The sequence below is a fragment of the Centropristis striata genome, chromosome 7, assembly GCF_030273125.1.
Source record: "Centropristis striata isolate RG_2023a ecotype Rhode Island chromosome 7, C.striata_1.0, whole genome shotgun sequence".
Taxonomy (NCBI): Eukaryota; Metazoa; Chordata; class Actinopteri; order Perciformes; family Serranidae; genus Centropristis; species Centropristis striata.
This window is the reverse complement of record NC_081523.1, coordinates 32795414-32807389: the sequence shown is the minus strand read 5'-3', so window position 1 is coordinate 32807389 and position 11976 is coordinate 32795414. Positions and strand designations below refer to the sequence as shown.

General features: G+C 42.6%; 1 protein-coding gene and 1 long non-coding RNA gene across 2 annotated transcripts; both read right to left on the bottom strand.

Annotated features, from left to right (window-relative positions):
- Positions 1–3605: 3605 nt before the first annotated feature.
- Positions 3606–4154, bottom strand: LOC131974099 (uncharacterized). Its single transcript, XR_009394626.1, has 3 exons — positions 4053–4154; positions 3845–3960; positions 3606–3738 (listed from the first exon to the last, which is right to left on the bottom strand). It is a non-coding gene; the product is annotated as an uncharacterized LOC131974099 (long non-coding RNA).
- A 5705-nt stretch (positions 4155–9859) lies between these two features.
- On the bottom strand, positions 9860–11618 carry LOC131974982 (SUN domain-containing protein 1-like). The gene is made up of 7 exons (XM_059337499.1): positions 11536–11618; positions 11178–11431; positions 10931–11053; positions 10723–10838; positions 10443–10616; positions 10243–10332; positions 9860–10085 (listed from the first exon to the last, which is right to left on the bottom strand). Exons 2-7 carry the CDS (start codon positions 11209–11211, stop codon positions 9972–9974), a joined length of 651 nt encoding a protein of 216 aa, XP_059193482.1. The 5' UTR covers positions 11212–11431; positions 11536–11618; the 3' UTR covers positions 9860–9971.
- Positions 11619–11976: the final 358 nt, after the last annotated feature.

The following is an 11976-nucleotide window of genomic DNA, read 5'->3' as shown; positions in this document are numbered from 1 at the left end:
TAACATCAAAATTGCTCCTGATATACATCGCAACACCGCCCCCTTTTCTTGGACGATCAGCACGATAAACATTGTAGCCATTGACAGAAATATCCTTATCGAGCACAGATTTGGTGAGCCAGGTTTCAGATAAGACAATGACATCAGCATTTGTTGAGTTTATCCAGACCTTCAATAAGTCCATCTTATTTAGTAGACTCCTTGCATTTATATGGATTAATCCAAGACCAGTTCTAGATTTAAAGTCTGCAGGGGTGTAACAATGTGCCGGTGTATCAGGGCCCGGGTTAGTCTCAACATTCCCTGAGAGCAGTAGCAATAGTATAACTAAACGTTTAAGTTTGATGCTACAACCTTTTACATCCGACACTTGGCCGGAGGGGTAAATGTTAGCAGCAGAGGAGGTTGTAGAATTACAAAAATGCTCACTCAAGACAAGGAGACAGCAAAACTGCAGGGACATGTCAGATTTAAGCAGCCACTTGGATATGCTCAAAGACACGGCTATCCTATGCTCATGCGAAGATGTAAGAGTAACTCTGCAACAGTCATTGTGGGGCAAAGTCACATTTTCATAGCTGTGGTCTACCCAGTCGAATATGTCCTCCTGAGATGATTTTTTAGGAGGAGGAGGACTGCCACACATGTGGGGCCACCACCCAGCTGGTCCAACCAAGGAAATAAAGCCTAATACAATGATTAGCGACATTGTAAAAGAAGACAGATAAACTGAAAACTTCACTGGAGGCTTGGGTTGGATGGAAGCAGAGCAGGGTGGATGGAACAGACCTCAGGCTGCAGAGCAAGGTTAGTGGAGAGGGCCTCGGGCTGCAGAGCAGGGTGGATGGAACAGGCCTCAGTCAGCAGAGCAGGGTGGATGGAGCAGGCCTCAAGCAGCAGAGCAGGATGGATGGAACAGGCCTCAATCAGTAGAGCAGGGTGGATGGAGCAGGCCTCAAGCAGCAGAGCAGGGTGGATGGAGCAGGCCTCAAGCAGCAGAGCAGGATGGATGGAACAGGCCTCAATCAGTAGAGCAGGGTGGATGGAGCAGGCCTCAAGCAGCCGAGCAGGGTGGATGGAGCAGGCCTCAAGCAGCAGAGCAGGGTGGATGGAGCAGGCCTCAAGCAGCAGAGCAGGGTGGATGGAACAGGCCTCAATCAGCAGAGCAGGATGGATGGAGCAGGCCTCAAGCAGCAGAGCAGGGTGGATGGAACAGGCCTCAAGCAGCAGAGCAGGATGGATGGAACAGGCCTCAAGCAGCAGAGCAGGGTGGATGGAACAGGCCTCAAGCAGCAGAGCAGGGTGGATGGAACAGGCCTCAAGCCGCAGAGCAGGGTGGATGGAGATGGAGAGGGCCTCAGGCAGCAGAGCAGGGTGGATGAAACAGACCTTAGGCTGCAGACCAGGGAGGAGGGAGAGGGCCTCAAGCAGCAGAACTGCTGTATGCTGGTGTAATTTAGGATCAATCTCAAGCCCCACCACAGCAGCTCCAGGCAGAAACTCAATCACACCTCACAGTTCCAAGAAGCTCAGAACAGGCTGCGGCTAGCTAACCAGTCCACAAACAGAAGGAGCCGGCCAGAGCATACAAGGCAGCGCAACCTTCCAAAGCAGACAAAACATGAACAATCCACAGACCTTCAAGAGTTGGCCCTTTGGTGAAAATCCAATTAAAACATTAAGGCGACTACTATAAACTAGGCGAGACCGAGGCACGTAACGTACAGCTGATTTTGGTTCACAAAATGTTCACAAAATGGTTTCATTTTGCGAAAACAAACTAAAGATGCAGGGGGACTATTATAAAGTAAAGTGTGCCTTCAGCTTTTTAGAGTGTTAAATGTGTCTATACACAAAATATTGTATTTATGTACACTGACAATGTGTCCTTCTGTATTTTTCACATTTTCTAGCAATGGTTCGAAGAAGCAGTCGCCTGCAGGAAGCAGGGTACTACACAGAGGAAGGAATACCAACAACTTCCTTCAAAGAAGGCCCACACAGGTAAGTTACTGTACTGTTTGTTTGTTTGCACATTTGCCCAATGTGTGCATAAGTTGTACACATGTATCACTTGTTTCAGTGTCCTCTAACTTGTTGTTTTGTGCTTTAGGGTCTTTCGGCGGAGGTATCGTCATCTGCATCATGTGGACGTTCCAGTTTACCACGAGTCCACAGACAGTGATGAGTCTAACCAAAGCACTGAAAACGGTCGCACAGTTCAGACTCAGACCAACTGCACTCGTACCACTGGAACAAAAGGATCATGAGCTTTTCATGGCTGCTCCTTCTGGCTGCTGGTAAGTGACTTCAGTCCTAGCAAATCCTGGAACTGCTGGTTCTATTTTTAGTCCTTCAAGTTTATTGAGGTTTTTTTTGTCATTAAAATTCACATTTCGAACTTTGTGTCCCTCAGGAATCGTATTTTTTGCAGTGCAACACATGCAAGTACAAATACAAGAGCTCCAGTATAAGCTGCAGCTACTGGAACAGCAGATAGATACTTCTTTCCCTGTGGCGGACACAATGTCTAAGTTTACTTTAGAATCACAAGGTAAGTGATTTTTTCATCTGTCTCATCAATATGCTTTCATTAGTTTTATTTTGAAACTTGTTTGGAGGTTGATATCTAACTACGTATGTGTGTCCTTGATATGTGTGCATGCAGGTGCAAGAGTTTTAGACCATTTGTCTTCCGACATGTATTGGCTGCAAGGATATGGAATTTTGGATTATATAGCTAAATCCTACTGGTGGGGGCCGTCTAAAGAACAGAGAAGAGTTATACAGGTAAGACATGCCTGACGTGTCTAGCGGAGCAGTTACCATAGCACCCACCGACATGGATGGAAACGCAGTCACACTGACCAATGACACTGAGCAGGACCAGCCGTTGGGCAACTGGAGGCTGAAGAGACAGGTTGACAATGAGGAAAAGGTTGTCTACAAGTTCTCTTGTCGTCTGTGTCGCCGATCCTCTGAGACCCTTTGATTGATCAATTGCTGATCTTGTGCCTCTGTCATAACATGTTGACGTGAAGTAGTTTTAGGCTGCATGAACTGCGTAGCCTATTGTGTTTTATTTTGAAAGGGGGCGGAAGTGTATGACGTTGATTCTGAGTCGGACTTCCTGTCTGGTGCGATCTGCTCTGTTGAGATTTATGCGGTTTAGCAGCGGTTCGCGGAGAAAATAGAAGTCCTACCTAATGTTCGCGGAGAGCCGCTGCAGAGACGTTGCTGTAACGTTCCGCAGTGCGCCCGGTGGAAATGCTCTCATTGATTAGAGTGGCAGCTATTTGCAACGGCGACTGCGGCGCTGCCGTTCCGTGGCTGTAACGCGCCCGGTGGAAATCAGGCTTGATGCAGAAGTGGAATCTGTCAAAGACTTTGCCCTTATTTACCACCAGACGTTGATTTTCCATGCTTGGACCTCATCCTTGCCCATCCAATCAGCTCCTCAAGCAAAAACAGACAAAGGTGAGTTGAGGTTCTTGCTGCACAGTCTGTGAATAATGGACCTATGTAGAATATTTTTTGCATAATGACTGAAAATATGTGAATTACATAGATTGAAAATTCCCTTGGTGCACTTGCAATCTGTCCGTTTTGAGACTGGCTTCTGGTGATGTGGCCGAGTGTCACTTGTGTGATGGAGACTTGGTGAGACAGGGACACAACTAAATGTCCTTTTTCGCCTGAAACAGACCAGCATTCTCCTGGACGTAGTGAAGAATGTCCCTGAAAGAAAAAAATATATGTTTTAATCCCCGCAGTTCCTTAACTAGAACTGGAAGTCTATATTTATTCATGTCAAACAAAAGCAATATGGCTGTGTATGTCTTACCTGTATAACTCTTCTCTGGGCTTTCAATGACCACCACCAAGAGAATATTTTATCCCATATTCCAGATCCTTTCGGCCAATACGTGTCGGATGACAAATGGCCTAAAACTCTTGCACCTGCATGCACATAAATCAAGGACACATACATAGTTAGAAATCAACCTTCAAACAAGTTTCAAAGTAAAGCTAATGTATGAAAAATCGTGTACCTTGTGATTCTAATGCAAAGTTTGACACTGTCTATCACAGGGAAAGAAGTGTCCATCTTTTGTTTTAGTACTTGAAACAGGACATTTGGTTACTCATCCAGTCTCCATCACACAAGTGACACTGGGCCACATCACCAAGAGCCAGTCTGTGAGTGGACTGATTGCAAGTGCGCCGAGGGAATTTTCGATCCACGTAAGTTAGATACTTTCAGTCATGATGCAAAAAAAATATCCTACATACGTCTGTTATTCACAGCAAGAACCTCAACTCACCTCTGTGTGTTTTTGTTTTCTAGGGAATGAGTACACATGACGGAATAGGCACCTACTTGGGAACACTGGTTTATGATCATGACGGCCCAGAATTTCAGACCTTTCAACCTGCCTGTAAGTGTGATATAAGTGAGACATTGTAGTTCTCATGAATGTCCATTTTTTAATGTTGGTCACATTCCAAAACATAGATTACTTTTTTTCCTGCCAGTTAAACTAACTGTATTATAGATAGAGCAGTAGCTGCGATCAAACCTAGATGTCCTAACCTCTCCTCTCTCTTGTTTGTTACCAGAATCAAGACGGAGGATTTTTCAGATACGTGAAGCTGCAAATCGAGAACAACTAGGGCAACATCGATGACACGGGCGTATATAGTTTCAGAGTTCATGGTAAGGTAAGTAAGTAGATGGGTAAATCAATCTCAAAACATCAGGATAGGCTGTGTTCATACATCGGTAGGATATTTATAATACATCATTATTGTGGCCGTGACAGTTGCTAAGCAGAACTTCAGCTTTTTAGAGTCTTGGTGTTGTAATTTAAATTTGTGTACACATAATGTTTTATGCATGTGTTCCTGACAATGTGTCAATGTGTTTTTCTCATTTTCAAGCAAAGTTTCGAAGGAGTGTTCGCCTGCAGGAAGCAGGGTATTACACAGAGGAAGGAACAAAAAATATATCCTACACAGGTATGTCACTGTACTGTTTGTGTGCACATTTGACCAATGTGTGCATAAGTTGTACACATGTATCACACGTTTCAGTATTTCCTAATTTGTGTTTTATGTTTTAGGATCTGTCGGAGGAGGAATGGTCATCGCCATGGACGGCATCACGTGGACGTTCCAGATAACCAGGAGTCCACTGACAGATGAGTCCAATCAGACGGAACGCACTTGGACCACTGGAACAGTGATTATCATACATTTTTCATGGCTTCTCTTTCTGGCTGCTGGTAAGTGACTTCAGTCCTAGTTAAACTTGAAACTGCTGGTTTTATTTTTAGTCCTTCAAGTTTATTGAGTTTTTTTGTCATCAACATTTAAATTTCAAACATTGTGTCCCTCTCGAATCACAGTCTTTGTAATGCAACAGATGCAAATAATAGAGCAATAAACAACATAAAAATTATGTGTCCATATAAAAAGGAAAAAAAATAAATTCACAGCTCACAGTAACAATGGTGAAATAAGGTGCATTAAATTACAGAACAAAAATGTTGAATATCATTAATCATATTAAATTATATAGTAATTAGTGCTACTATTAATTTTATTAAGTGTAATGTAATTTAATGTGCCTTTAAAGTCACATTCATACTTTTTTAACCAAAACATCCTTTTCACACACACACACACACACACACACACACACACACACACATATCTCTCTCTCTATATATATAGATGTAAAACCTCACTTATGTTTTCAAAAAAGAAATGGACCCATATATTAAGGCAATAATTTTAGCAAAAACTGAAAGAGCTATTTAGTCTTTGCATCTCTTCTTGGATGCTCCTGAACACATCATTAGTGGTGTTTCTAGGGTCATTGTTTGTTTCGGGTCTCACATCATCAGACACCCTCACCCAGGCGACCCAGCTATAGTTGATCAGACCTGACAGTTGGGTTTGGTGTCCCTCTGACTGGGGATTTCCACCGGCCGCGTTACAGCTGCGGAACGGCTCCACCGCGGTTTTGCTCCATCTTCTGCCCGGTGTCAATTCACACTGGGCGCGTTACAGCCGTGGAACGGCAGCAAAGCGAGCCAGCCGTATACACGCGAGATAACGAGAACACGCAATAATCCTCAAAATACGGGGGACCGCGAGATCCCGTGATAAACTGTGTGTATAAAGTGAACAACAACAACAACCAACAGCTTACTTTGCTTCTCTGACGTGGAAGATCTGTTGATTTGACCATCTACCCTTATAAAAACAATGTGTTATGTCATAAATGATTGTATGCTGTTCCACTTCAACACTCAGTCTCTTGTCGTCCGTGTCGCCGATCCTCTGAGACCCTTTGATTGATCAATTGCTGATCTGGTGCCTCGGTCATAACATTATGTTGAAGTGAAGTAGTTTTAGGCTGCATGAACTGCGTAGTCTATTGTGTTTTATTTTGAAAGGGGGCGGAAGTGTATGACGTTGATTCTGAGTCGGACTTCCTGTCTGGTGCGATCTGCTCTGTTGAGATTTACGCGGTTTAGCAGCGGTTCGTGGAGAAAATAGAAGTCCTACCTAATGCTCGCGGAGAGCCGCTGCAGAGACGTTGCTGTAACGTTTCGCAGTGCGCCCGGTGGAAATGCTCTCATTGATTAGAGTGGCAGCTATTTGCAACGGCGACCGCGGTGCTGCCGTTCCGCAGCTGTAACGCGCCCGGTGGAAATCAGGCTTGATGCAGAAGTGGAATCTGTCAAAGACTTTGCCCTTATTTACCACCAGAGACGTTGATTTTCCATGCTTGGACCTCATCCTTGCCCATCCAATCAGCTCCTCAAGTCCTTGCAGAATCAACCTGCTGCCTGGCACAGACTTGGAGGTGACAGTCAGGTTGTCCATGAAGACTGATCATATTCATCACCAAGGCAAAAATGATCACAGAGAGATGTTGAACCCTGTGATAATGCCAACCTCCAGCCTGTGCCACTCTGATACTTTCTACCAGTGTTGGAAGAAATCCCTTACTTAAGAAGAAGTACTAATACCACACTGCAGAATTACTCTACTACAAGTCAAAGTCCTGTATTCAAAACTTACTTCAGTAAAGTACAAAAGTAGATTGTGGTAAATATTCCAAATATACTATTGTATTGTTATTTTTGACGCATTTATGCAAGCATTGTTTTACGATTGTCCAGGTAGGGATCATTTTAACGACTTAATATACTGTTATGTGGTTTATGGACATGCATATTCATTAAAAGTTGATTGTAATTTCTCATGTGAAATATTGACCTGAAAAGTAACAAGCAACTAAAGCTGGCAGCTAAATGCAGTGGAGTAAAAAGAACAATATTTGCCTCTAAAACGTAGTGAAGTATTACTATAAAGTTGTGGAAAATTTGGAAAAACTAAATTAAAGTTGAAGTACCACAAAATTGTACTTAAGTACAGTACTTGAGTAAATGTTCCTAGTTGGATTCCACCACTACTTTCTATCTGTGTTGATCCTCGTTATTTATTTTTTTGAGTTTATTTTTGAAATGTATGTTGATCCATTCTTTTGCCTTCATATATACCTATGTTGTCTTTTTGAATTGAAATATTACTGTTTTTGTATCATTGTATTATTAACTGGCTGCACCCATTAGCATTTTGCGATAGGGAAAAATATGCTCCATTTGTTTAAACGTTTATGGGATTCTGTGCAACACCTTTAAGTAAGTGAGTCCCTCAGCTAAAATGAAATTAAACCTAGCTGTCACTTAAGCAGCAAACTAAAGGTATTTTGGCAACCAACCCCAGGTGTGAAAAAGGTACCGTCCACATAGCTTATAAGTACTTGGATATAATTTTTGCTGTATGTGGAGAAAATGACAAGAAGAGGAGATTTTGCAGAGCAAACTGCTGCTCCTAATTGTCCAGCACCATGATGATGATTCATTGGACTAACCTTACCATCTATTCAAAATGAACAAGAGAAAAACATATTGAACCATTTCCTAGTTACACATTCTTGCTTTTAAATATTCAAATATTTATCTGTCAAAAAAGTTGTACAAGGACCTGCAGTGATCCTTAACCTGAACTCATCATGAAGTAATATTAATTAAACAATTTTAATATTAATCAAACACCCAGAGCAAGATAGTTCTAATTAAAAACTTTATTTAATGAAACCGAATTGGGTTGCGGGAGGAAACCGGAGGACCCGGAGTAAACCCGCACGAACATCTATTTAATTAACCAAATTGGGTTGTGGGAGGAAACTGGAGCACCCAGAGTAAACCCACACAAACATGGGAGGAAGAGAAGACCTCTGATCCCCATGCTGTCCATGAAAGTAGATCAACCTCAAAACATCTGGAAATATCCATCTAGCTATTTTCATTGGGGCAGGGTCATGGTGGCAGCAGGCTAAGCAAAATATCCCAGATTTCCCTTCGGCTGCTTGTATCTGTGATCTCATTCTTTCGGTCACTACACACAAGCTCATGACCATAGGTGAGGGTTTGAACATAGATGAACTGGTAAATTCAGAGCTTAGCCTTCAAGCTCAGCTCTCTCTTCACCAGACGGCCCGGTATAGCACCTGCATCACTGTTGATGCCAACCCGAAGCTTGCCCATCTCACCATTCTACCCTCACAAGTGAACAACATCCCAAGATACATGAAAGCCTTTCCTTGGAGCAGCGACTCACTCGCAACCCATAGAGGGCAGTCCACTGTCTTCGGGCAGAGAACTATGGCCTCAGATTTGGAGGTGCAGACTCTCATCCCAACCGCTTCACATTCGGCTGCAAACCACCCCAATGAATGCTGGAGGTCCCGGCCTGATGAAGCCAACAGAATCACATCATCTGCCAAGAACAGAAATGCATTTCTGAGGTCACCAAACTGAACACCATCCTCCCCCCCATTGCTCCTTGAGATCCTGTTCATGGATACCACAAACAGAATCGAACACAAGGTACAGTTGTGACGGAGGCCAACACCCACTGAGAACGAGTTGGACGTGCCGAGTATAAGGACACAGCTCTCCCTTTGGTTATACAAGGACCTGATAGCTCATAACAACAAGCTAGATACCCCATACTCCCGCAGTACCCCCAACAGGACTACACAATGGACATGGCCATAAGCCTTCTCCAAGTCCACAAAACACATGTAGACTGCTTGAGCAAACTCCCATGACCCCTCCAGCAGCCTTGCAAGGGGAAAGAGCTGGTCCACTGTTCCACGACCAGGACGGAATACACTGAATACACTGTTCCTCCTGAATCTGAGGTTAGACAATCGGTCAGGGCCTCCTTTCTAGCACCTTGGAATAAACCTTCCTGGGGAAGCTGAGCAGTGTGATAGCCCAATAATTGGAGCACACTCTCTGGCCCCCTGTTTTGAGTATGGGGACCACCTCCCCAGTCTGCAACTCCAAAGGCACTGTCCCCAAACCCTCACGAGACATTGAAGAGGCATGTCAATCAAAACAGCCTATAAATGTCCAGAGCATCTCAGGTTAAGACCAACCAAAAGTCCTGTCCATAGCCTTCCCGAATTTCCGAGTTGAGAATTACCGAGTTTTTGCTCAACCACTGTCACAGTCACAACAATGAATGGTGTACTACTAGTCTTGGAAAAAAATATTAGACCACCTTTTTTCTTAAATTTCTTGTTCATTTTAATGCCTGGTACAACTAAAGGTACATTTGTTTGGACAAATATAATGACAACAACAAAAATAGCTCATGAAAGTTTAATTTAAAAGCTGAATTCTAGCCATTTTTCATAGTTTTCTTGATAATAACCAAAATCATTATCAAGAAAACCATGGAAAAGTGCTAGATAAAACAATAAATTCAAGAAAACAAGGGTGGTCTAATTTTTTTCCATGACTGTATAAAGATACTAACAGTTAAATTACACAAGGGCCAAATTTACCTAATCCTGATGTTTTGAGATTGATCTACTTATTCTACTTACTCACCTCACCATGAACTCTGAAATTGTATACACACGTGTAATGCATGTTACCCCAGTTGTTTTCAATTTGCAGCTTCACATATCTGAAGATTCCTCTGTCTGGATTCTGGTAATAAACAAGAGAGGAGAGGTTAGGAGGTTTGATAGCAGCTCCTGCCCTATGTAAAATACAGTTAGTTTAATTGGCAGGGAAAGGCCATTTATGTTCATATCAAAAATGCACATAAATGAGAACTCTAATGTCTCACTTATATCACACTCACAGTCAGGTTGAAGGTCTGAAATGCTGGGCCGTCTTGATCATAAACCATTGTTCCCAAGTTGGTGCCTATTTCATCCTGTGTCCTCATCCCCTGGAAAACAAAAACAGACAAAGGTGAGTTGAGGTTCTTGCTGCACAGTCTGTGAATAATGGACCTATGTAGAATATATTTTGCATAATGACTGAAAATATGTGACTTACATAGGTTGAAAATTCCCTTGGTGCACTTGCGATCTGTCCGCTTGGAGACTGGCTTCTGGTGATGTGGCCGAGTGTCACTTGTGTGATGGAGACTGGGTGAGACAGGGACACAACTAAATGTCCTTTTTCGCCTGAAATAGACCAGCATTCTCCTGGACGTAGTGAAGAATGTCCCTGAAAGAAGAAAATATATGTTTTAATCTCCACAGTTCCTTAACTAGAACTGGAAGTCTATATTTATTCATGTCAAACAAAAGCAATATGGCTGTGTATGTCTTACCTGTATAACTCTTCTCTGGGCTTTCGATGACCACCACCAAGAGAATATTTCATCCCATATTCCAGATCCTTTCGGCCAATACGTGTCGGATGACAAATGGCCTAAAACTCTTGCACCTGCATGCACATAAATCAAGGACACATACATAGTTAGAAATCAACCTTCAAACAAGTTTCAAAATAAAGCTAATGTATGAAAAATCACTTACCTTGTGATTCTAATGCAAAGTTTGACACTCTGTCTATCACAGGGAAAGAAGTGTTCATCCTTTGTTTCAGTAGTTGCACCTCCTGCTTGAGCTCTGTTATTTGCATGTGTTGCATTACAAAGACTGTGATTCGAGAGGGACACAATGTTTGAAATTTAAATATCAATGACAAAAAAAACTCAATAAACTTGAAGGACTAAAAATAACACCAGCAGTTCCAAGTTTAACTAGGACTGAAGTCACTTACCAGCAGGCAGAAAGAGCAGCCATAAAAAACACATGATAATCACTGTTCCAGTGGTCCAAGTGCGTTCCGTCTGATTGGACTTATCTCTGTCAGTGGACTCATCTCTGTCAGTGGACTCATCTCTGTCAGTGGACTCATCTCTGTCAGTGGACTCATCTCTGTCAGTGGACTCATCTCTGTCAGTGGACTCCTGGTTATCTGGAACGTCCACGTGATGCCGTCCATGGCGATGACCATTCCTCCTCCGAAAGATCCTAAAACATAAAACACAAATTAGGAAATTCTGAAACGTGTGATACATGTGTACAACTTATGCACACATTGGTCAAATGTGCACACAAACAGTACAGTGACATACCTGTGTAGGACTTCTTTGTAGGAAATAGTTTTTGTCCCGTCCTGTGTGTAATAACCTGCTTCCTGCAGGCGAAGACTCCTTCGAAACAGAGAATGAGAAAAAGACAGAAGGGCACATTGTCAGTAACACATACATAAAACATGTGTATATACACATTTAAATTACAACACCAAGACTCTAAAAAGCTGAAGGCACATTTTATTATACAATACTGTAATAAATACAACCTGATATAAACATTTTGACTAGTCAATTTAACACATTTCAATTTTTGAATTATTAACTGTGAAATGTGTAGCTCTGCTGCTTACTTACCCATAGTCTCTGTGAGGCAAGAGTTGATTTGGTTGAAACCCTCAATGACTGCAAATTGTTTTCTCTGAATCAGAAGTAACAACCGATCACTACTGAACAAAGCGTCTGACTGATTTTCTGAGATAC